General features: G+C 40.1%; 1 protein-coding gene across 27 annotated transcripts in view; it reads right to left on the bottom strand.

The window, feature by feature from the left end:
- The window catches only part of Arpp21 (cAMP regulated phosphoprotein 21), a 165609-nt gene that overhangs the window by 83956 nt on the left and 55629 nt on the right, over positions 1–26024 (bottom strand). For 13 of the 27 annotated variants that reach the window (XM_076917868.1, XM_076917855.1, XM_076917856.1 and 10 more), the window contains 5 exons: positions 24692–24770; positions 23960–24019; positions 23129–23269; positions 4759–4867; positions 2498–2599 (listed from right to left, as the gene is read on the bottom strand). In XM_076917868.1, the coding sequence (XP_076773983.1) occupies positions 2498–2599; positions 4759–4867; positions 23129–23269; positions 23960–24019; positions 24692–24770 (491 nt within the window). Of the gene's footprint in view, positions 1–2497; positions 2600–4293; positions 4385–4758; positions 4868–23128; positions 23270–23959; positions 24020–24691; positions 24771–26024 lie in introns of those variants that run through there. The other 14 variants (XM_076917873.1, XM_034483982.2, XM_034483983.2 and 11 more) reach the window with 5 other exon arrangements.

The following is a 26024-nucleotide window of genomic DNA, read 5'->3' on the forward strand; positions in this document are numbered from 1 at the left end:
GCTTGGGAACTGCAGGTGCATAGATGAATGTCCCATGAAGTGGGCTGTCAAGGAGTGCTGAGTAAGATATGTCAAGGTGTATATTATTCAATAAAGTTCACATGACCATGTTACATCCTGGAAATTTTGAGTTGATAGGTGCTGTGGTGACATCTTGTTAATACAGCACTGTCTCCCGTGCCTTAACACTCACAACCTTCCCACAGTGTTCTCAGGGTTGTCTGTGTGTCTTACAATGTGCGGTTGGAGGGGAGGGAATGGCTACTTCCAAGATTACATCACAGGAAACTGTTGCTTCCATTTCTCTCATTTCTCCTTTGGGAAGTGAGTCGCCATTTCTGGAGACATGACTGTCTCAAGGGAAGCTCACCTTCAAGTAAATTTCAAACTACAGACTGGTTCCAGTGAACAAAGTTGACTCTCCAAGTCACCGCATGAACAGATCTGGAAACAGCTAACAATTCCTCAGCCAGAATCAGGAGCTAGGCCTAGCTAAGAGCTAAATTGAAACCTCTATTAGAGACTATATGTTACCACTGCCCTCCAAGCTACACCAGATGCCTAGCCCATGGAGATGGTGAGGTCATAAGTAGATCTAGCTTGCTTTGTGCTGAAAATTTTGGGATAATTTATCATATTCAGTAAATAGTTAACTGCAGAGTACCAGAGACAAAACTGTCTCTGTGGGCCAAGGGAATGGCAGGGAACATGAGTTTTTCTCTCTTAGGCCTTTAGGGATCATGAGAACATACAGGAAGGTATTCAACGCTGGGAGGGATTTTTCCCTTCGAAACACAACGTCATTTTACTTATGGTATCAAGAGTGTCACTCAATTATGGAGTCTCATCTGTGAGTGTATTTTGATTGAAAGAGACTCATTTTTAAAACCCTGTCCTGCAATATCAGGCTGGTAAATAAATGATTTGGGTCAGGGGTTAGTGAGGGACTGGCATAGCTTGGTACCTAAGCTTAGATCTGCTTTTCATTTGAAAGGAACGTTATCCATTCCTGTGGCTAGTAAGGCTTAGCATGGCCAGAAGTGCCTCAAGTCTTTTCCCTGGAACCTCTGTGCCCAGTGAAGGAAGCCATGCAGGGCCCTTCTCCATGTGGCCAGCTTCCTGAAAAAGTAAGAATTATGGGTTTCATTCTTATCCCAGACAGATATCTGAGACAGTGTTTCCTGGGCATAACTTTATAAAGATAACAACATAAAACAAGGTCTTCATACCCTGTCTGTGGGATGGACATTTGCATCTTAGTGTATTGAAGCATTCCAAAGACACTTGATTTGCCAAGAGTGGGAGGGGAAATTTCTGGTCTATAGGTACCTACACGTATGAAAGAGGAGGTAATTGAAAAAGAGACAGACAACATTCTGGAGAGGCTGCCTTTATGAAGGTCTTCAGAGGAAAATAGGCTGCTTCTCGATGACTACAGATGTACTCTTGCCCACTCATGGCAAGAACAAAAGTTTTCGTCATTTTATTCCCTTATTCAGTGAGAGTTTGCATCATGGCATGTTCTGACCATAACAAGAGTCTTAGCAGCTTGCACATATTCTCTAGACTTGCGCCTACCTCCAGCTCCGTTTTCCTCTTTCATAGTCTCCTAATTTAAGAGCTCTGGACCAGAGTATTCGATCACTGAATTTCTATTTCAGTGTTTTCATGAAAAGTGAGGTTGGGAACATAAAAGGGTAAAGCCAGACTGACAGTTGTTGTCTCTTGTGCTGCTTCAAGAGTTGTCATGAGTAGGGGATGCTGACTCTTGCCTTGGCTTGAAGCAGCCTTGCCCAAACTGAGGAACACAGTGTACAGCTGGATTGGTGTGTCCCCAAACAATAAGCCATTGCAACAGAGAGAAAGATTCAACCTGACTCAAGGTATGGGAAGTGTTGACCACAGAGGACCACACTGAAGCCTCCTTTACTGCTGTCAGGATTCTGGCTCCCCATCACCTGAGGAAACTCCTGAGGACTTCGATGGCAATTTCTTGATCTTTTAACTCATTTTCCTTGAGATTCAGCTTTTAATTTTTACATTTTATTTTTTATCTAATTTAATTGCATTTGTTTTTGATCATAATAGTTTAAAAAAATAAAATTAAAAAAAAGAATTTCAACCATATATATATACATATATATGGGTATACCCATATATATGTATATATATATATTTCACTTATAGGTGATCTGCTACCTAGTATAGATATAAAAGAATTTCAGAAATTGACAACCCTTTCTGTACTGTCTCCTTTCCTGATTCACACCCTCTCTCTACCCTCGTAGGTGATGCCCTGGGGGCACATACAGAGACTCTTGGACTGGTTTCACCATGTCCCTGAACCAGGTTCTCTCCCGGAAACATTTGTGTTTTCTGCTTTGTAACTCGTTCCTTGCTCCCAGCCTCTGTACTCCCTGCCTGATCTTTGAGAACTTAGGGGCCTTTCTGCTGATGGAAGGACCATACTCAAGAGGCAATTAAAACAACTACTCACATCGTGTGCAAATATTCTCTCCCTCACTCTCTGATATTCCTCTTCTCTCTCTTCAATTGATTTACTTCGTCTGTCATCTCTAAATGGGTGCATTCTGTTCTGCTGAACAGAGAAAAGAAATCAGGAGGGTTATCCATGGTGAGCTGTGAAACAACCATCAGCTGAGAATAATAAATGCTCATTTAGATAACCAGAGCCTGACAAGTCCCGCCCCCTCTGCTCCCTGAGGAGTCTAGGCTGGGAGACATAGATTTGTGTGTATATACATGTGTGGTATGCATATATTTATGTGTGTGTCTGTGCATATGCATTCATGTGTGCTTGGTATATGTGTGTATGCATCTGTGTGTGCATATGTCTCCCTCTGTATATGCATGTGTGTATATGTGTATGCAGGTGTGTATGTGTGCATGTATGTATCTCTTTTTTTTCTGTGTGTGTGGTGTGTATGTGTGTATGTATGTATGTATGTATGTATGTATGTATGTATGTGTCTGTGTGTGTATTTCTCTTCCTCTCTTCGTGTGTGTGTGTGTGTGTGTGTGTGTACATCTGTGTGTGACCTGCTGACACAGGAAAGATTTGCAACTCCTGGTTTCCTCCTCTATGGAGGAAAGTGGAATGAATATTTAAAAAATGAGCAGGCTTGCATATGCTTCAGGAATTGGCCCAGAGTTGGGGTGATGAGGGATAGCCTTTAGAATAGCCTTTTTCACCTTTGCTTTCCTTGATGGAAAAGAGGGAAGAGTGAGTTCAGGGGGTCTGAAGAGTGAAGTGGCTGTGAATATTTGGGATCTCAAGAAAGAGCAAGAAAGTAGAGAAAATGGGGACCTACAAGAGCCCCGCAGATGATCTCCGCCTCTGAGGCCATTTTTGTTCACTCAGTGGTTGACCCTGTGAATTGTATGAAGACTATAAACTCAGCCTAGAAAGCCTGTAATGGTCAGCACTGAGAAATCTAAAAGAACAATCCAAAGAACCCAGCATGAGAACTGTGTGTCTTCATCCTTTCCCCTGACCCACACTCTGCTTCTCAGCTGTCTCCCTTGTATTATTTGCCACTCACTGTGGACAAGATCCTCTCTGCACTAAGCACATCCATCCATACGTCCACCAGACACCCATAGAGTACAGGACATAGGCATGTTTGGAGTCAAGAAGAGCCCCAGTGCAGCCCAGGGCTGGTGGCAGCAGTGTTGAGAGACACAGAAGTACGGATGGAGAATAGGCTCTTAAAAAAACAAAAACAAAAACAAAAAACAAAACCCATCACACCAAGAGATGCATATGCTGGCTCAGAGTGACTCATGTTGAGTAATTAGATGAGATGCTTATTGTCTTACCTTCATGAATTCTAAAGCAAAAACGTTTCAAAAATACCTATATTGATTGTCAGATGGCAAGTGCAATTGTCACAGCACTCCCCTGGCTTTCTGACATTCTGATTGTCATTAAATGTTTTTTTGGGGGGGGGGTTATTATCATTTACTTAGTTTTCTTGCTTGTAACCCTCTCCCTCCTACCCACACAGAAAAGAGATTCAGTAAGGTCTCTTTACCTTTGGTCAAGGACCACGATTAATGTTGTTTCTAGAATGACATAGTGTTTTGTCACAGGCAAAATACGCAGCAATCAGTTTCTGCTACACTTCATGCAAGCGAGCAAACACAGTACATGGACCATAAAACACAGGAAGAAGGGTGGGAGTCTAGAACGTAAACTCGATGCTTTGCTGTGAAGACTTATTATTATTATTATTTTTTTTTAGGATAGTTGCAAAATCCTCCTGTCCTCACCATAACAAGGTATGTTCTTTACAGCTACACCGGTGGTTCATCGGTCCTCAGTGATAATCCAACTCAAATTGTGCACAACAGGAGGACAGAGCTGTAGGGAGTGGAGCGACTGGCAGAGTTACACACACATCTGGAAATGCAGCTGACAAGCTTACCCCCCCAGCTGGAGCTTGCGGCATCCCAACCCCCACCACAACATGCAGCAAAGACTGCGCCAAGCACCACCCATGCAGAGCCCAACACAGAGCCACTGCTAAGCAACTGGAGCAATACCACATGGCAACCCAGTGAATGCTGGAAGGGGGAGGCAATAAAGGCCAAGGAGTTGGAGAGAGGGCAGCAGTTGTCAGAGGCAGGGGGTAGGGCTGGGAGGCAGGAGGGGACAACAGAGGGGCAACAAGAACATCAGTCAGCCCACCTTCAAAAAAACAACAATGTCAGCCATTCTCAAACTTGAGAACCAACCTGATTGTCTTCTTTATCAATACTAGAGTTATCTCGCTTCAAGATAAACCGCTTCTGGGATTCTTCACTTTTTTCATCTTTTAAATGTTCACAAAACCTTTGCTCTGGTCTGCCAGCAAAGTAAAACATATCAATAAAAGGAAGTATTGCTTTTCCATCTGAATACACTTAGTTCGTAGTGAGTGTTCCCTCCCCAGAGTGGCATTTAACTTAGAAGAAAAAAGAAAGAGAGAGAGAAAGAGAAAGCTTTATACTTGGTTGCGAAGTTAGAATTGCTGGCAATATCTAGGCAGGTCATAACATGTCACTCTACTTGGGGGTTGCAATACCTTTTTGTCATTTCCAATTCAGAACCTTGCCTGCTACACGATGATCATCACAGATGAACGTACAGAGACATTTCAGGTCATCGACACACACAGTATTTGCTGTGATGTCTTCATTAGCTGTTCGGGCCTTTGGTGGCTCCTGAACACGGAATTTCCCCATTCACACCCACAGTCTAATGTTAATGTTTGTATTTTTGGTGCTGAGGATTGAACCCAGGAGCTCATGCTTGCTAACAAAGACTGTAACTGAATTACATCCCCAGCATCTTCAGCATCTCCAGCCCTCTTTCTCCTTGTAATTTTGAGACCCGAGTTGCACAGAGTAGACTTGAATTCACTTGGTATTTCAAGCTGGTCTTGAGCCAATGGCCTCCTGTCTCAGTCTCCTGAGTGGATGAAATGGCAGGTGTGTACCACTAGGCCCGGATAAACATAGATGATTAAAACACAGACTGCATCTTCTCATACATGTCTGGTAACTGCCTCTTAGCACATGATTAGGGTCCTCTGAGGAGTGAGAGCTTTGCTTAAAATATATTTCTGCTTCTCCCCAATTCCAAATACTCTGGGGATTTGGCCCCTTTAGCCTCTGACCTTAAAGGCCTTATCTTCTAAATCAGCTCAGTAATTAAGTAATTAAGTAATTAAGAAAGTATTTAGTTTAAACAACTTGTTAGCTGATTGGTGTGAAGGGCTAAGTAGTTGACTGCTACAGACTGGTCAATTGATTTTGCCAAATCTCTTAATCATTATGGGTTAATTTCCCATGAGCGGCACTGCACACTCAGTGAATGAGCTGGGGCTCAGGCTCCTCAGACGGGACATGCTGAAGTGTTTCTCTCTGGGTTAAGAACAATGTCTCAAGACTTATGGAGTTCCTGCGGCCTGGTGTCACAAGCAATGGAAGCCACTTTACAGTGCTTGTGTGCTACAATGGGTGACAAGCAATCAAGAAAGCTGTTTCTTACAAGCAACACTTTGGTTAAAAAGGAATGTCTGAAGCTTCTAATTCAAGTCGGGACGAGAGGCAGTCTCTCCTCAGCACCGGTCCATAAATTAGGACAGTGGTAATGAGCAGACAAGAGCAGAAAAACTCAGATAATGCCAGCTACACTGTGCACAAGTTTTATAAAATGATGCCACCCTCTTGCCCCATCCTGTTGGTAAATTGGGATGCAGATGGAGCTAGATTTTGTTTGTTTGTTTTTTAATGAGAAAAGCATCCCTCAGTGATTATTTTGATCCTATGACTACAGATTTGCCCACAGTCTTCAAACAACCTGGTTACAATCCCATGAACACTGTAGGTAGCACAGTCCCTATGATTTTACAGTTCGCAGTGGGCTGGAGATAGGGACTGGGAGGCTTGCCCTTCAACTTAAAGAAGCAAGAAGCCTCATCACATCATCTTGGTGATTAAGGTAAACATTTTCCACCAAACATAAAATACAATAAAATATAACAAATGACACAGAAGTGGAAATAGGACATTAGAAAGGAACAAGTCTGATACAGTTCAGTCATCATATACTTGATATCCTTACTGTAGAGTGAGAGGTTTAGTTAGTTACATGTTCAGTTATGGTTTGGGACAAATGACAACTCCCTCAAATTACTTAGTATCCTTGTATTTCCAACCTACACTTATTTGGCTGTTACATCTTTTCTCTTTTCTTTTGCTTTTCTTTCTTTCTTTTTTTCTTTCTTTCTTTCTTTCTTTCTTTCTTTCTTTCTTTCTTTCTTTCTTTCTTTCTTTCTTCCTTCCTTCCTTCCTTCCTTCCTTCCTTCCTTCCTTTCTTTCTTTCTTTCTTTCTTTCTTTCTTTCTTTCTTCCTATCTTTCTTCCTTTCTTACTTTTAGGCACAGCAACTGAAATGAGGATGTCAATTTAAATAAAGATGTTGATTACATCAATGTTAATTACATCATTATCAATGCTAATTAGTCTCTTCTGATATCCTCACGCACTAGTCTGTTAAGTCCTAATAAATAAAATAATTTGCCTAAGTGTACAGATATCTTTTCTGTATTTGTTTTGAACAGTCTGCAAATATTGACACACAAATGAGAGGTCCCAAGAACATGGGCATTTTGAAGCACAAGCCCAAGGTGAATTTGTTTAGTCTAATTTCTTCTTTTAAGATAAAATGTATTTGAGAACTCAAAATGCTAGATGGTAGGCACACTGTCATTATAAACCTTCAGCCTTAATGCCCATATCTAAACCTGTGCCAGCAAAACACTTATCTGAATGAATGAATGGATCAATGTATGGATGAGTGACAATTTAGCCTGTACAAATCATCATAGCTCAGGGACTGATTGAGAGTTGCTCAATCAGATATGAGGTCATAATTTCTGTAATTATAGAACGGGACATCAGAGAATTTGATTAGTTGCATAGTTTGGTTAGGAACATAAATTTGAATTGAAAACAGGATGGTCATTGAACACTGGATTTATGTTTATTAATCATTATAATCTTTTTACAAAAGACTGAGAGATCTAGGCTAGAGAAGGAATCCCAATCTTCCTCCTCCTTCTTGGCTTTGAAACACCTTAGAGTAAAGTGTGATAAATTCTGTTTCAATGTTCCTTCTGAAATCCCATTTCTTCATAGTGTTGTTATTTATAGTAACATATATCATATATATGTATGCATGTATGAAAAATACTTTGATAGCATGATGAAACTTAATTAGAAGGAATATTGCTATCCATAACATAAATATTAAGAATGATTCATACTCTGGTATAAATTATATAAAATAAATTCTCCATGACTGATTTGCAAGTATCATCTTTAATTGTATCTTCAAAAATTAGAAAAAAATTAGTTTTTTAAAGTTCCTTGAAAAATATTTTGGATGCTCATAAGGTAACTTTAAGGTTTGTTTAAAAAGAACCAAGCAACTATAATAATTTTTTTTTCCATGATGACTTTATGGAGAACCACTCATGATGTCAGAACTAACCAAAGTATAAATTGAAATACTGCAGTCATTGAATTAAAAACTGACAATGGGCCATTGTATCCCAGCTATTAGAAATCACTTTTACAACTAACTGAACGCCAAACTAGTATTATTTCTGAGCCATACGTTGAATGACACCGAAGTAATTCACTTAGGAATAGTATTTCAAATAGTAATTAATTACTTTTAATCTATGAACACAGAAATGAATTCAATAACAATTTCAAAGCTACAAAAAGCCATGTGCTTATTAAATGCTGATAAGTGATCTTTGCTGTGTACCTCATACATCATACCAGCCTAATTTGTCACATTTATTTTTATTTTAATTTTTTAAGAATTTGTTTCATAAGGTATCATGTCTAGCTTTCTATATATCATTACTAAAACAGGTAGAACATAAAAGTAGTGCTTGTTTTGGATGGGTAAAAGCTTCCTCATCTCCAGGTAAAAAGTCTATAATATATAGGAGACCCACTACTCCCAGTTGGCACACACTGCTCCTGTATGGCGAGTGTGCTGGCATCTCCAGCCAGTAGCTTGGCTTCTTGGGGGAATAAAAAAATAAGATTATTTAAGTTTATTCCACATTGCTCCTCCAATGGATGAAACTCATGGAAAAGAGGCTGGCTGGTGACAGTAATCAAATCTTTCTTCTACTCAATCAATCCCAGTCTTCGTTTAAAAATTTTTTTTCCTCAGAAGCTTAAAATAAATGAACATTCATTATTACTGTTATTTTAGTTTCACTTCTCTTTAAGTATTTTTTTAACAGTTTAGCCTTGCTGTTAGGTTTTTAAGACCAAACTTGTCAGTCATCTTCCAAAGACCAAACTTGTTACTCATCTTCCAAAGAGTTCAGCTGAATCTCTTCCTCCCTTCCCACACAGAAAGGAAGAACTGAACTCTCTTGATGGCGGAGGTGGTGGTGGGGTGGGTAACAGAGCGGCCTTGGTGCAAGTCATGTAGACTGAAGGAAAAGTGCTGCTATCTCAATGAACAGCTGGGAAAGAGCTAGACAGTGGTGCAAACAGAGATGGCTTTTAACTGTCAAAAATATTAGATAGACATTTCAACTAAAATGTTCACAGCCATGGGTCAAAAAAACAAAAAAACAAAAAAACAAAAAAAAATCTCTTTATCTTTAATTCCGCTTGGTCTTCTTTTAAATGGTATTATAAATGTTATATGCTAAGAGAAGAAATTGTGTGTGTGTGTCTAATTTTTTGTGTTTTTAAAAAATAATTTTCTTGTATGTATGTATGTATATATGTATGTATATATATTGCATTTATTTACTATTTCCTTTGTGTTTGCACATGGGTATCACATTGCCTATGTGGAAGTTGGAGGACAGCTTGGAGAGTAGGGTCATGCACAGAATCAATTTACTGTTTTTTTTTTTTTTTTTTTTTTTTATATATATATACCTTTTTTTGTTATTAGGATCTTGCAAATTTGTGTTTAGAATTAAAGGTGCTTTTGCAAAATCATTTTCTTTATTTTGCATGTATAATAGTATAGGTACATACATGTCTATGCATGTGTGGGAGGGCACACGTTCCCCTGCGTACATTTTCAGAGGCCAGAGGTATACACTGGGTGTCCTCCTCAAGTGTTTTCAGCTTTATATTTTGAGACACTGTCTCTCTCTGCACCCGGAGCTGCTAATTTGGTTCACTAGGCATTAGACTGCAGTGGGCCTCCAGTCTCCTACTCCCCAACACTGAGACTACAGTTCTGTGACATCATACCTATTTTTTTTATTTGGTTTTTGGAAATTCAAAGTAAGTGTCTCATACGTGTGTAAGGGGTGTTTTATAGATCAAACCACCTTGCTAGCCATTTTCTTCTGAGTTCTTTTAGTGCAATTAAGTGTTCACAGGGACATGCGGGCTAACATGTTACTTTGGTTTCTCTTTACTGGGGACTATTACAAATGACACTTAGCAGAATACTCAAACCTGAGTCTGAAAGATTCTTTTAAATTGGTGCTTTTTCCTTGGCAAAAATCAAACCAAACCACCACCACCACCAACAACAACAACAACAACCACCTCTGGCCTATATGGATGAAGAAGCATAAACATGGCAATGTGCCTTGATAATGTGGTCCTATGTCTAAGAGCAAATATAAAAGAAATGGTCATAAATGAATACCAAATTCTATTTCATTACACTGGAAGAATGCATATCTCCTGTACTACATAAGGAACTTGGGATATGTTGTAGTTACATGAAGTTCTTTAAAATAATATTCAATAACATTAAGTTAAAGTTAACAATAAGTAAAGGCTCTGTATAAAACACTAATACAAGTTGACTATGTTTATGTTCAAGTTATAACAAATGGAAACAGGAATAATGTTAGCAGAAATCTTATCTATGGGTGGTGAGCTGACAGAAGCTTTATTTCTAACCCTTTATAGATTTGTGTTATAATAATCACAAATGATTTTATAGCAACAAAATAATGAAAGTTATTATCTCAGTTGGATAGCAAGACAATTTAGCAACTTAATAATGACTCATGCCAAATCATTGGATTATAGACAATTATTCTTATATTTTGAATATTTACAAGATACTCTTTCATTGAATGTATTATTTAATAATCTGCTAATTGGAGATTTAAATTTTTTTGGCAAATTACTTCTTAATCCTTCTATTATACTGCTAGGTTTTGGACATGCAAGATTAAATTTTTCTCTTTGTACAAGTCAAATTTCTTACACTAGGACCTTCTAGTACATGAAAACTCACTTCATCTTGAAAAATTCCTGTGTTTACTGGAATGTCATTCTTGATTTGTATGAGTAGACATTTTGCCAATGACAACATGATAATGACCAAATAATAACAATCACAAGAAGATCTCTCTCTCTCTCTCTCTCTCTCTCTCTCTCTCTCTCTCTCTCTCTCTCTCTCTGTGTGTGTGTGTGTGTGCTATAAAGAAGACAAAGCAATTGATAATTAAGAACAAGACTTAAGGAGATAAAAAGGATACAATGAAAAATTTAAGAGGGGAACTAAATCTCATACAGTTGAGGCCCAATATGGTATTCTCAGTTTGTGTGGCTAGTTATTCATGAACTATATTGAACATGGAGTTTCAACACTGCCAACAGGGGGATACAACTAGATCACTGAGCTTCAGGGCAATATATATATATATATATATATATATATATATATATATATATATATATATATACATATACATATATATATATGATTTGTATAAATAAAAAACAATATCTACAATGCAGAAAGTAAAAGCCCTTCAAAAATGACCGATGAATGATTTCCCATGCAACATATATGGAATATTGTCTAGTTCTAGTTTTGGATGTAAAGGCAATGTACAATACATGCCTAAGTTCATGAAACTATACCGACATTTCTCCATGGGGATCCCATGACAGAAGACACACCCCTCTGCATGTGGCTTTTCCATGTTTTTTCTTCCAACACTTCATTAATGAGATGATTTTTGTTCAGTTCTATCATATTAACTTATGAAATTTTTTAAATTCTAAGCTTTTTCTCAGGGATAGGAAACATAGAAGATGCTTAGACCCCAGTTGTACTTTTTCTACATTGGTCTTCCATGAAGAATCTGGGAGCAGCAAAGGGGGGAAATGTGGGGTGAATATAATCAAGTTACATTGTATGAAATTTGTCCTAGTTAGGGTTTCTATTGCTGTGATAAAACACCATAACCAAAAGCAGTTTGGGGAGGAAAGGGTTTATTTGGCTTACACTTCCATACCACTGTTCATTACTGAAGGAAGGCAGAATAGAAACTCACACAGGGCAGGAACCTGGAGGGAAGAGCTGATGTAGAGGCCATGGAGGGGTGTTGCTTACTGGCACTCCTCATGGCTTGAGCAGTCTGTTTTCTTACAGAACCCAGGACCAGCAAGCCAGGGCTGGCACCACCCACCATGGACTGGACCCTCCCACAGCAGTCACTAATGAAGAAAATGTACTACAGGCTGGCCTTATGGACTGGTCTTATGGAGGCACGTTCTCAATGGAGGTTTTCTGTCTCAGATGACTTTAGCTTGTGTCAATGCTGATTAGTTTTATGTCAACATAAAATTCAGCATGAAATTCTAAATAATTAATAATTTTTTAAAATAGCATTATACTAATATATCCAGTGACTCTAACTTCCATTCCCTAAAAGAAACTTCAGTTTATTTCAGGATATGAATCAATGACTGCAGAAGAAAGTACCATAAACTATATTTACTGTATAATACCATTACTATTAAAATACTCTTAACATACAAAACCACATTGAGAAACTTAACATACTGTGTCTTTTCAGTCTTGTACTATATTGATTGTGTTTTATTATTATTATTGTGATTTTAACAGTTTATACAATCTTTATAAAGGAGGAGTCTGGCTCATTTGCATTGTTGTATAAGGTGAAAAAATATAATGTGTACTTTAATACACATAGGAGGACTGAATGAAAGCAATCCTAGCAATTCTGAAGTACTTTGTCCAATACTAGTGAGTCTTATAATAATAGAAAATCTTACTGTACAGTTTATATTTTCTGAATAGGCAAGGTTAGTAGTATAATAATTATACTTATAATAATTATACTTATTAAAGTATAATAAATTATATTTTAAGTTTTATTAGATTTTATTTACTGCATGCATGGACGTGTGTATGTGTGTGTGTGTGTGTGTGTGTGTGTGTTCCATGATGTAACTTGTAGGAGTTTTTTCTCTCCCTCACCGTGTGTAGCCTAGTGATTGAACTCAGGTTGTCAGGCCTGGTGGCAAGTGTCATTACTCACTGAGACATCCTGTCAGCCTAGGGCATACAAAGAAATATTTAAACAACATTTTCATTTGGGTTAGGGATAATCTTAATTATGGTAGATCTAATTTGTGTCATAATATTTAAATAATGTTTGATTCATGAGTGTCCAAATGGGCCAGTCAGGTGTTTATGAAAATAATTCTGCCTTTGAAACTGTGAAAAATAATTGGTGTTTCGAGGAATGAAGGGCTTTTTGTTTATAACTTATAATGTTTGTGTGAAGTAGCTCATTAAAACTCAGAGGTAAATATTGTAGTTCCACTAATAAAGAATTGCTAGTGTGAATCGGTGGGTAAAGAACTGCCATTTGTTGTCTGCTTGTTGTTTGCACATGGAAAGAAATGCAATGTTTTTTTTTTTCTCTCTCTCTCCCGATTTGATGGAGAGGGAAGGAAGAGAAGGGGAGGTTGGGAAGCTGGGGGTTGTATTCCTCTGCGTTCACTGTGGGATCTAGAAGAGGCTGAGGTGGGGAAAAGTCAGGATTATAGGTGTTTTGTATAAGCTCATTTCTTCTGGTAGACTACAATATGTTTGACAGCATATCGTAAAGTCCAGATGAGCTGGCACTCTCACCTTCAAGTGTCCCTAAAATCAGCCAAGACAAGACAGCCAATGCTGCAGGTGAGTCTGGATGCAGCAGGGGCTGGGGTGGGGGTAAGTGTGCTCTTAGTATTGAGCCCATTTCTCTGGTCTTCAGTAAACATCTCTGCACGTTGAGACTTAAGCTGGAACACCTGTGCTTCCTCAAAGAGCTATTCTATACGTGGGCCAATGTTATATGTAGTGCTCTTTGTGTGGTAGCCTTTCTATGACTGTCCTGAGTACATAATATGCATTATGCATTAAATGGCATGCACATACAGTCTTGGATTTTCACATTGTGAGTGTGCTTGCACACACACCTACCCATTCAACTGGAATGAAGGTGATTTCCCACACACTGAACAAAAAAAATGGCTAAGAGCTTTGATTTTCAAAGTGTGAGACCCACAGTACTGAATACTTGAGAAGTATTTCTTTGCTGAACATACTTCAAGGTCATCGAGTCAGTTTTTATTTCACTAATAAGTGTGCTAAGATAATTCATACTTTAACCATCTACTTTAGTGTTAACATTCTTTATTGTGCTATTTAAACACTTTGTGTGTATGTGTGTTCAAGTGTGGTGTGCATGTGTGCATGTGTGCATGTGTGCATGTGTGCATGTGTACATGTGTGCATGTGTGCATGTGTGCATGTGTGCATGTGTGCATGTGTGCATGTGTGTATGTGTGCATGTGTGCATGTGTGCATGTGTGCATGTGTGCATGTGTGCATGTGTATGTGTGCATGTGTGCATGTGTGCATGTGTATGTGTGCATGTGTGCATGTGTGCATGTGTGCGTGTGTATGTGTGCATGTGTGCATGTGTGCATGTGTGCATGTGTGCATGTGTGCATGTGTATGTGTGCATGTGTGCATGTGTACATGTGTGCATGTGTGCATGTGTGCATGTGTGTATGTGTATGTGTGCATGTGTGCATGTGTGCATGTGTGCATGTGTGCATGTGTGCATGTGTGCATGTGTGCATGTGTATGTGTGCATGTGTGCATGTGTGCATGTGTATGTGTGCATGTGTGCATGTGTGCATGTGTGCATGTGTGCGTGTGTATGTGTGCATGTGTGCATGTGTGCATGTGTATGTGTGCATGTGTACATGTGTGCATGTGTGCATGTGTATGTGTGCATGTGTGCATGTGTGCATGTGTGCATGTGTGCATGTGTGCATGTGTGCATGTGTGCATGTGTGCATGTGTATGTGTGCATGTGTGCATGTGTGCATGTGTGCATATGCATGTGTGCATGTGTGCATGTGTGCATGTGTGCATGTGTGCATGTGTGCATGTGTGCCAAGTGGGGGAATACATGTACATGTGTGTTTGAAGATCTGAAGCCAACTTTAGGTACCATGCCTCTGGACATGATCCCTCTTTGTTTCTTTGTTTTGTTTTATCTAATACAGAGTTCTCACAGGACTGATGTTTTCCAATTTGGACAGGCTGACTGGCCAGCAAGCCTTGGGGAGCCTCCTTCCTCTCTCTCCCCAGTGCTGGGATTACAAGCATGCATCACCAAGCCTAGCTTTTTATGTGTATCCTGGGGATCAAACTCAGGAACTCATGCTTGCAGAGTGAGCACTTTACTGACTGAGCTGTCTCCAAATCCCTTTGCAGAGTTTTAAAAATAATCAAATGCAAATTATGATTTTGCCAGTGAACCAATGGATAGCAGTGAATGAAGACTTTAATTATCCTCTCGCTTCCTAGTATCTTGACATTATTGGTTCTATGGAAGGAAATTCTTCCCTTGACCTTTGAAAAGTCAAGGTCAAGGACTGAGAGGCACAAGCTCCTGGCCTTTGGTTTTGATTGTCTGTGACCAGAGCAGATAAGACACACTTGGGCTTTTGTTTCTCTCCTATGAGATGGAAAGACTTGATTGACACCTTGCCATGCTGAGACCTAAGTGAATATATAATCAAATAAATAAATAAATAAACAAAACCCTCCTCATGCACAAAGTCTATATTCTCAGAGGAAATAGCAAGATAATATGGAAATAATATAATGTTTGGGGGAAATGGTGGAGAGTTTGACCATGATCAACAAATAGCCCCAAATTTAAGCTTAAAAGATGATTAAGGACCTAGGTGTCTTCCCAAAGCAAGGGTAAATGTTTAGAGAGATGAATATGTCAATGATAATGATTTTATCATTAAGCCATATGCATGAGTATCCAAACCACACTGTAATGAAGAGAAGGAAGTGGAGTGTGTTCAGATAAAGAGAAGGAAGTGGAGTGTGTTCAGTGAACAAGCCTCTGAGTTCTAGTCAGATGATAGGTAGCACTGACCTTATGAAAAGCTAACAATAGATTCACCATGTTTAGAAGTGACAGGGTGCTAGCCAACCACTTTTAGAATCACTTAGATGGAGGTTCAGTCTTCTAGAGAGCTCTCCAGTAAGCATGGATCTAGCATGATACTAGTGTGTTATAGTGCCACTTACAGCTCTAAATCAAGGACACTGTGAAAAGGGGAGGAAGCCTGTGTCTTTGTTTTGGTTTGGTTCAGTGAAAACACAGTCCGCTGTAGGGTATGAAACTCCCCTTTGTGGACACTCAAGAAGCCCCCCAGTTAAGTATTGGTGCTTCAGGGCATTACGGAGAATATGTGCTCCTTCACCTGGGCCCAGCTTCTCTGTCCTGACTTTGTGCCCTGAGACCTTGGAAGGCCCAGCCTCCTGTGATTAGGACAATAATGAGCTACCTCTTCAGGGCTTCTTAGCAAAGGCCCTTTAATCTCATGTGTGGCACTTTCTAGAGAGACTTTCTCTAGTTAGAAGAGGCTTCATTGTTCTTGCTTTATTGACACACACCTCAGTTAACTGTATTTTCTAGAGCAGTTACTCTACACACACATCCCTCCAGGCTAGTGTCAAGGACCACATAACTCAAGAATGATGGAGATGAATCCAAGGGCATTTAATTCTCTTTTTGTTTGTGCTGGTTGCTTTGTTTTGCTTTTGAGAGGCTCAGTCTGCAGCCCAGGTTAGCTTTAACATCTTGAAGCCAGGCAGATCTAAAACTCACTGTGTAGCCCAGGCTGGCCTCAAGCTCATGGAAGTCCTCTCAACAGTAGCCTTTGGACTCATCCTATCCCAGTTTATGGAGAGTGAATGTACTGTCCTCCACAGCATTTGCTATTGCCAAATTTTGTTCTGCACTCTGAAGGGTAGGGAATTTGAGGCAAGGAGAGTGGGCGGATGTGAAAGATGAAATGGAAATTGTGAAGAGATGACAACCTTTTAACATGAAAATTATCCGAGACAAGTTAAAATTGATCTGCCATATGCAAAGATACCCAGGTGTCCACGTGCAATAATCATGTTGTTTGTGGGAAATGCAAGTGTAAGGAGATGGTTTAACGTCTTCAAATGGTAAACTCCAGATCTGCATCCTTTCTCTGGGATGGCATGAAGGAGAAGGAGATGAACAATAGGAAAAAAAATAACTCCATAAAAAGAACAATGTACATCTTTGTGCTAAATGTAGAAAAGTAATTGAGAGAGAGAAAATGAAGATCAGAGAAACAAAGCTCGGAGCTTCCAATGTAACAATCACATACTTGTAACATAGAAAACATTAATATTCTGTAGGAAACTATGAAACTAAAATGTTCATAATTTTAGGGTCCTATCTAAAAGTCCAAATGGCGACACTGGTCTAGCGTGGAGTCTCCTGTTTATGATGCCAGCTACATGGGAAGCTGAGGAAACAGCTTATACATGCAAGCCCAGCTTGGGCTGCATAGTGAGACCTTGTCTGAAGACAAAAATGACAACATTACAAAGAAAGGAAAAGACTGGAGGCACGGGCACTAGCTCACTAGTAGAACTCTAACCTAGCAAACAGGAGACTCTGGGTTCCATCTCAAGGGACATTATATAGAGTGAACAGATTATAAAGACGTTCTGTGATAAACAAGTAACATAGACTGCAGTATCTGCATTGTAGATTTTCAGTGGGCAGTACTACCAAGCCTGGCGGTCAACCAGAGAAGTCCAATAGTGGGAAACCAAAGTGCTTGAGAATAAACCCTGCTGCCATCAAAATTCAGTGAGACAGACAATGGAACTAATGGAATATGGCAAAATAAACAACAGCAACAACAACTCCAAAACCATAGGGCTCCTTCTCAGTCACTGAAATAGCTGTTTTAAGTCAAAGTGAGACAATTCCAAAGGCTAGTCATTCCTCACTAGCCATTAAGACCCAGGTGATAAACTAGAAGGTGTGCCTGGAAATAATTGGTCACACAGTCTCACCTCTTCCTTCTCTCCGTTAGTTCTGAGGCTGAGAAAACCTGCAATGCTACAAGCGGGGATGATTTTATTAATTCTCTAATGTACATATGTTTACTCAGACAGCAGCAGCGTCTTGGATACCTCCCATAAGAACTTTTGACTCCTCTCTCTTTTCCTCTCAGCAAGTTTCCCCTCCAGTCCAGGCACTGGTATGACTTTTACGAGAGTCTTGCTATATGGATGTAAGAGGTAGAAACTACCATCTCTACAGAAAGCTCAGTCCTTTGTAACTGCTCAATAAATGCAGATTACTAGCGTATATCTGTTTAGACCCAATAGATGAATCCTCTCTTCCCTGTAATTATTTGATTAGTAGCTCTCCTCAGTTTTGTTCACTGCAACGGGGCAGCAAGAATACCTCTCTGCTACAAAGTCACACATTCTCTGGAGATCCCCAAAACATTCAGAGTATTAATGCAAAACTTCCAATGACCTCACTCCAACACTCACCACAGTGTTTCCTCATGCCCCTGGAGCTGAGGCTGCTGTGCGTGGGATGGGCGTCTATGGCTATTGATAGCAGTGGCTGTGTAAGAACACAATGAGTAGATTCATCTTCTATACTAACGTTATCGATAAATATGACTCATAGGTGTTCTCCTTCAACAAGCTATACATGCTTGAAGTGACAAGCCAGAAATGTACAGCAAGGAGTATAAAACTATAGATAGATTCTGGTGTTGACATATATGAGTAAGTAAATCTTCAAAATACCTTTAAAATAACAGGTCCTTAAATCTCAATAATTTCTTATCAGACAACAAAGGAATTAAACGGTTGAAATCTGTTGGAGATTGGAGCTAATGCTTTGAATCTGTGTGTCCAGATGCTGAAGGTCCTTGTCTCCAATTGTTTTTTGATCTATCAATAAAGATACCAGTGACCAATGGCTGAGTGAGCATGGGGTGGGATGCAGCAAGAATCAGGAGGACTCGGGAAGAAGGGGATGCAGTAGCAGCAAGAGATAAAGCCACATGAGTTTTCCTGTAAGAGGCCACTGGCCACTTCCCTAATTGGGTCCGGGGTAGCAGGGGAAGGTTTAGGAGTGCCCAGTCATTGAGTTAGCCAAGGCATTTTAAGATTAACTGGTGCACATCTCTCTCTCTCTCTCTCTCTCTCTCTCTCTCTCTCTCTCTCTCTCCCTCTCTCTCTCTCTTTCTGTGTGTGTGTGTTGTTTTCCATTCACAAATCCAAAGTAGCTCCTGCTCCTGGCTGGTTGTGTGCCCATGTGCCCGCGATTTGACCTGAAATAGCCGTCACTTCAATATTTCACTAATTTTCAATAAGCCAGTGAAACATACACACTGGTTTAGAACTAAGTCCTCCTAATTATTTCTTCTCTATAGAGAAGGCCCCCAAACTGAAATTCTCTTTGTAGTATTAGATGTGACAACATACATAAGCCAAGAATTAAAGCATAGGATGCTGTGCACACACAGGAAGTGCCATGATTCTCGGTGAGAGATGGTATCATTCAGGAGTGTGTTCTGGAGACCAATCCTCTCTGTCATGGGAGAGCTAATGGGTGATAACTAAGGACATGACAGAGAAGAGTGCACATGGGGTGGTCATAATTTTACATGGTTCTCAGGGATTGTACCTTATGACCCAAGCAGTCTAAATTTCATATCGAATGATTTCTTCTCTGTGAAACACTTAACCATCTCTAGTCCCCGTTTAAAATGTCTTAAACTGCCCTCATCCAGAAAAAGCATGGCAGAAGGAAGCTGATGACACTCAGTTGTAGCTGATACAGTGGCGATAATTCCTGCATCTACATTTATAGGCACACTATCCAGAAGAGTGAGAACTCACTGAAGAAAAGCAAACAACAAAGCAATATATGAAAAATGTGTCTTCTCCCTCAGCTTTATTTCCACACTCCATCCAAAGACTTCATATTCTGGACCTGTTCTCCTAAGCCACGATGACATTTTAAATGCATATTTTTTTCAAGGATTTGCATGGGAGCTGCAGAAACCTGAACACATTGGAAAGGTGCTCCTCAAACACACCACTTACAGTGGACCATGGGATGAATTCTTATCCCAGCTTTCTCCCTTCTTTGAGTCAATATATTTCAATCCAACAACATATAAACATTAGCCTGGTTCCCATTGACTAGCAGTTGCTCTGGCGAGGCAACCCTTCACATTTGCAGAGAATATAAATCCCCCTCCCTCAGATAAATGGAAATTGAAACCTTCAAGGCACATAACCTAGATCTTAATGGTCCATTTTTATCTTCAAATCTAAACCCTGGCAGTAGACAGCTATAACATCTATACATTCTCGTGAAACAACAGTCTTTGCTTGTACTGTTATCATGATCCAATTCTTGAAAACTGCAACATGCTACGCTTCAAAAAGAGCCTTTATTCCGTCCCCCTTTCCTTCTTACTCCTTTTCAGAGAGGTAGCAGTTTACCCTCAAATTCTACCGCTGGCACTTTGCCCCTTAAGAGCCATTTAAATGACAGAGGGTGAACAACATGGTGGTTGGGATGGAGAAAGAGGGCTTCATGCTCCAACTAATCCCTAGGAAATCCATGGCTTACCATAGGGTTAGGCACAACTTGACCAGAGGAAGGACAACAAAGGATGGTAAGGAAGATGTGGTGTTCAGACTGGATTTGGTGCTGACACCAAAGCATTCACCACCGTCACGGGGTACTTCCTGCCTGTGCTCATTGTACACTCTCCTGGGTGCAAACATATGCAGTCTGTTTAACAATACTCAGGAAAATGGAAAGCCAGGGGTTGATTAGATGGCTTAGCAGTTGACAGCACTTGCTACCTTTGCAGTGCACCCAGGTTCAGCTCCCAAAATTTATACTGGGCAGCTCACAACTGCCCGTAAGTCTAGATCTAGTGAGATTTGATGCTCTTCTGATCCCTATGGACAATTGCATTCATGTGGCCCACATAGATCGACATGCATGCACATGTACATGTTCACTCACTAAAACTTTCTAAAGATGATCAAAGTTTGTGCTTCTCTGGAAGGGAAGAGGTTTAGCAATGGGACTTCTGTTAGTCAGATACTGAAAACCTTAAAGACAGATCTCATTCTACTGTGGCGCTAGAGAATCAAAAGGAAACACAAGAATCTCTGGGAGAGTCAAGAAGTTTCTAGAATCACAGGCATGTTCTAACGTGCTCTGACCCTGTAAGCAGTTGAAAGGTTACTAACCCGATAAAGACACTGAATTTGAAAATTCAAATTGTATGTAAATTTAGCTAAGTTAAAATTTACTTTAAATGGAGCCACCACAGCATAAAAGGGAGCTTCACAGGCAAGAATAAACTATCAAGAGTATTCGCAAGACATAATATCTCGCCATCAACTAGTGTATAAACATGTCCTGATATCCATGACTGTGAGACTGTAAAACCATTGTAACTATTAACAAATCCACTATCTACGAGTTGTAATCGTATCAGGCTTAATCTACACTATCTATGCACAGATCCACATTTCCCACGACCTTGGAGCACAACACAACGAACCAGTTAAAAAAAAAAAAAAAAAGGAAGTCAATTCCTTCCCTGCTTTGTCCTCAGGTTGTCTTTCTCTGCTGTCTGGCACCTGCAAGCCACAAGAAAAACTGGAATGAAGTGTAAAAATCATAAACAATAATATACCAAAACCAGCTGGGTGTGTTCGAGGGTGAACAAAAATGTGGCGGATTAAAGAAGAGTGACCTTTAATTTCCACAACAGTCAAGACAGGAGGCGACAGTGTCAACAATCATATTGAGTGGAAAGCTGCTAAATTTTGAGATGTGTTTTGCCAGCACAGTAGAATACAACTGTGGAACCCAATAATTCTGAAACTTCAAGAGCTCTTAAGCATTATCCACTTCAAACTGTTCTACAGATATATAAGCAATTTGAAACTTGGGAGGAAAAAAAAAAAGTGAAGCACTACAGTGTCCCAGGAGATAATAGCCACTCTTGGTCTAGGCTTCTTACTGGGTGCACCTCCCCCTAACTGTCTCTGTTCCTCTGCTGAGCTCAGACTGATCTCCCAGGAGATAGAGAATCTGGAGGCCACCCCACTTGCTGTAATCTTCGGTGAACAGAAAAGAAAGCCTGTTTTAACCACGAGAGAGAGCTCCATTCAACACAAAAGTGCCTGCGCTAACATTCGGACACAAAGACCACGTGATCACCAAACACCCCAAAGGAAAGAACGTTATTGTTTTTAATGATGATTTACAGTTTTTGAGGGTGCCACACCTTTTTGTTAAAGACATTGCTTTAGCACTATTTGAAAGCTACGGGGGTTCAAAGCAGACAATTGCAGGTGTCAAGGCAAAAGAAGTCTCCTAGGAGGATGCTCCTGATGACTCAGTGCAGACAGGAAAAAGATTCTAAGATGAAAGACAGTGATTATCTTGAGAAAAAACCAAGTATTGTCCTTTTAGGGCTAAAACTTAGATATCTGACAAGCTCAGACCTCTGGCTCACAGGTAAAGAAACCAAGATGGCAAATAAGAACTGCAGCAGACTGGGGTGCCCAGTCAGAATGCCAGGACTGAGAAGCAAGGTTTCTGTGTCCTGTTCTGAGTTTTTCCCAAAGTGCATGTCTCCTCCGCATCAGAAGAAGGGAAAGAAAAGGACTAATGTGTCTGTGTGTCCTGCTTTATAAACCCTATACTTGACCTATTTCTCCTCCCCTAACCCATCCCCTCCTGCTCTACCCTCCCTTAATATCCCCTATAGGGCTATTTTAAAACTCCTGATCTCCTGCCTCAGTCTCTACAGCTCTGTGAGCACAGGCATATGCCATCATGCCTGCCTTTGCAGAAAGTTTACATAATCGCTTGCTTGCTTGCGTGCTTGCTTGTTTGCTTGCTTGCTTGCTTATTTAGGCTTTATCTGTTTGCTGCCCTGGGAATCTAATAAACTTGGTGTATGCCACCCAAGTCCTCTACCACTGAGCTACACTCCCAGACCAATGCCTGCTGTTTTTATCTGAATGCTATTTTGAAGTGAAGTTCCCCCACTATCTTTTGTGTAATTTCATGGGGTGCTAATAGAAAGAATAGAGTTATGAGCTTGTAAAAAAACTGAACAAACAAACAAATAAACAATGGGAACAAGTTCATTTTACTGCCTGGGGTTTACAAGCTTCCCTGGTTCTCATTTGGTCTTATATAGATCCCTGTCACCCCACTGCTGCTAGGACAGAAAGACAACCAGCGCTGCACATATTTAGTGTCACATATTTCGGAATGAATAGTATGCCTTTATAAACCAATCCCTGATAGGAAAAGAAAACAGTAAACACACTCTAAGTTGGGACTTACATTCTGGTGCTGCTGGTCTTGTTAATGATGACAGATTTTCCAGTTTGATCCACATTGTGGTCCAATCCAAAGTACGCTGCCACCCGATGGACCAGCATCCTCTGATAGGATGACATCTGGGGGAACTTTTTATAGTGGTTACTGGAAGAGAGTTGCAGGAGAAGCAAAATCGGCATCTTCATTGCATGCCAGTAGTATATTTTACGGGGATTTACACGCCACTATCTCCTTCAATCCAGAAACACTTGGCGTCTTTTATTTCGACACCACCTGATGTCTTCTCTCACAGACAAATCTCCACTATCATAGATTTATTGATCATGCTGCAGTAGGCATCGCTGTTTCGCAGCCACCCATTCATTTTGTCTCTCGCAAAGTGTTCTGGGTTAGTTCATGATACCTTATCAACCGAGGCAGGCAAGGCACAGGCTCTATGACATAATAGAGATTGCAGATATCTATCTGGACATGTGTCATTACCCAGTTTACACCAAATGCAGCACAATTATTTCCAGGCATAACTGACTGCAACCAGCTGGCACCCATTAAAAAAACTATCATAAGAATGAACAGGGTCACTTCTTGGTACAGCCCCTCTAAGCAAATTAGCGGGGGCCTATTTATGGCTATTTTGCCAGGAATTAAACAGGCAGGATCACGTATGATTCAAGCAATGACCATTCCAAAATCCAGTGAGTTCTCCATTGAACATACCAAGAACCATATGAACTGACATTTTATCTATCTACAGCACTCTGTGGACTGAGTCATTAACTTAGACACTGAGCTAAGACATGTCATCGAATTAGCTGGCATTGCCATTGAACATACTTGCTGTCAGCAATGAAATCAATCATTTCCTGCTCCATTTTCAAGAGTATCATCCTGTCCCTGTAAAATAAATGTTCAAAAGAGAAGTTTCATGTACTTTTTTGTTTCCAAAGAGCAAATACAGTTTATCAGACTCAACAGGGGAAACAGAGCAGACCTAACTCTAGTTTGTCTTTGGATTCCGTTGCCTCCTTGCTTTGCATGCCATGACTTTGAACTCAGAAGTTTCATTTTTCCTTTTACTGGTTAAGTGCTTGGTGGTGTTAAATGTCATCATTTGAATGCTAATCATAACATGTACATTTTTGAATAATAAAAATACAACCAACAAAGACTTGAAGTAGAAAGAAACTGGAAAGAGGCCAAGCTGGAGTGCTGAGTACACATGGCTATGTGCCTGTTCCCAGGCACCCATGGACTGATGTAATAAAGACCATTGCATTCTCTCCTTTTTACTTCACTATGTCCTTGGGGTTAGCAAAGCAGAGTTGGTACACTCTAATTCACACAGTGAGCAACTATGTAACTATTAGGACTAGCCATCCACAAGGAGAAACAGACTATCAACAGAGAAGAGCAAGTTCAGGAGAGACATCAAGGAAGCCATCTGGTTTTTGTACTTGATGTCTTAGAAGTATTCTGACTAATCATTTTGTAATATTCTATTTGAGCCTTCCCCCGCCCCGCCACCCCCAGCACTACCAAAAGGCTTGTTTCACAATTTAAATTTACCTGGAATTGTTCTTCAGTGTGTTAATTAGAAACTCATGTAAGTCTATTCCTGTAGAATCTGTATATTCTTGGCTGCAATCTGAAACAAACAGCAGGATGAAATTGAGTTACCAGGATGGACAATGGGAATACAGGGTTTGAAAAGGTTCTAGTTTCCTTCTAGCTCAGATAAATTTCAAAGGAAGTTATGAGGGTGAAAATACTTGCACGCAAGGAACCTAACATCAGAAATAAGACTTGAGGGTCGAGACCTTGACTGTGGGAAGACCCTTGTGTCAGAGGAGGGGAAGTGTGCTTGCTGCTTCTGGTGGAGTGTGTTCTGTGCCGAAAACCAGTGGGGTGATGCCTCCACATGACAGGTACATCCCAACCCACAGAGACCTCAAGAGCATGTGATCCCATGACAACCTTTTTTTTTTTAAATTATTAAAACAGAACAGTTTTAAAAAATGAAGGTTCTGTTATAAAACTATCTAAATATGAATCAGTATAAAACATGGCAAGGGATAAATGTTCTCAAGTTGTTTTGATCTCCTGGTCCTGGATAAACTCAGGTTTACACAAACATTTTAGAAACGTTAAGCACTTTCCTCTTATACACCTCAAGCTTGAGAGTTTTATCAGACAGAAGCTAACTGTTCCAAGCAGGAGTATGTTCGCAGAGGATAAACATTAAGAGTGGCTACCATCCCCGGGATGCTCTGATTCCAGTGTGGTCTCCAGCGTAACTTGTCATTCCAGCTTGGCTTCTTTCTACTTTGTGCAATTAGAGGTACACCCATAGTCTAAAAGTTCTGGATTGTATGTTTGCAGCTTTTAGGAAGAATGGCTCTTTTCCAAATAGAAATATGATTTTTATTTTCAAATGAAACAACATGCAGTGGTGGCCGGATGCAGAGACCGAAGCCCTAGGTGCCAGGGCTTCTACTGACCTCCACCCCCATGTGGCTTATTACTTGGAAGTGCTAAGGCCCTTGCTGCCTGTCTTTTAAGATAAGGGTGAGAGCAAAAATAGAAAGCCATGTATCACCATTGTTCGCCGATCCAAGTCAGTTGTCAATGAACATGAATGCAAGAACCGATTTCAATTCCCTCTTTCTCCCCAGCTTGTCACTGAGAACGGGAGATTCAAATGGGAATTCAAAGAAATAAGTGATTCTAAAAATAACCTCTCTAGCTATACAAATAAGGGTGCAGGAACGAACAAAAAAAAAAAAGAAAGTCAAGGTCGCTAATTTTTTTTTCTCTTACACATACAGGGCCACGTGGAAAATTAGATACAAAGTGCCCAGGGCTGTAAAGACTGGTGTCGGTTTGCAATGTCTCCTGGCTA

This window comes from Arvicanthis niloticus, chromosome 21 (genome assembly GCF_011762505.2).
Source record: "Arvicanthis niloticus isolate mArvNil1 chromosome 21, mArvNil1.pat.X, whole genome shotgun sequence".
Taxonomy (NCBI): domain Eukaryota; kingdom Metazoa; phylum Chordata; class Mammalia; order Rodentia; family Muridae; genus Arvicanthis; species Arvicanthis niloticus.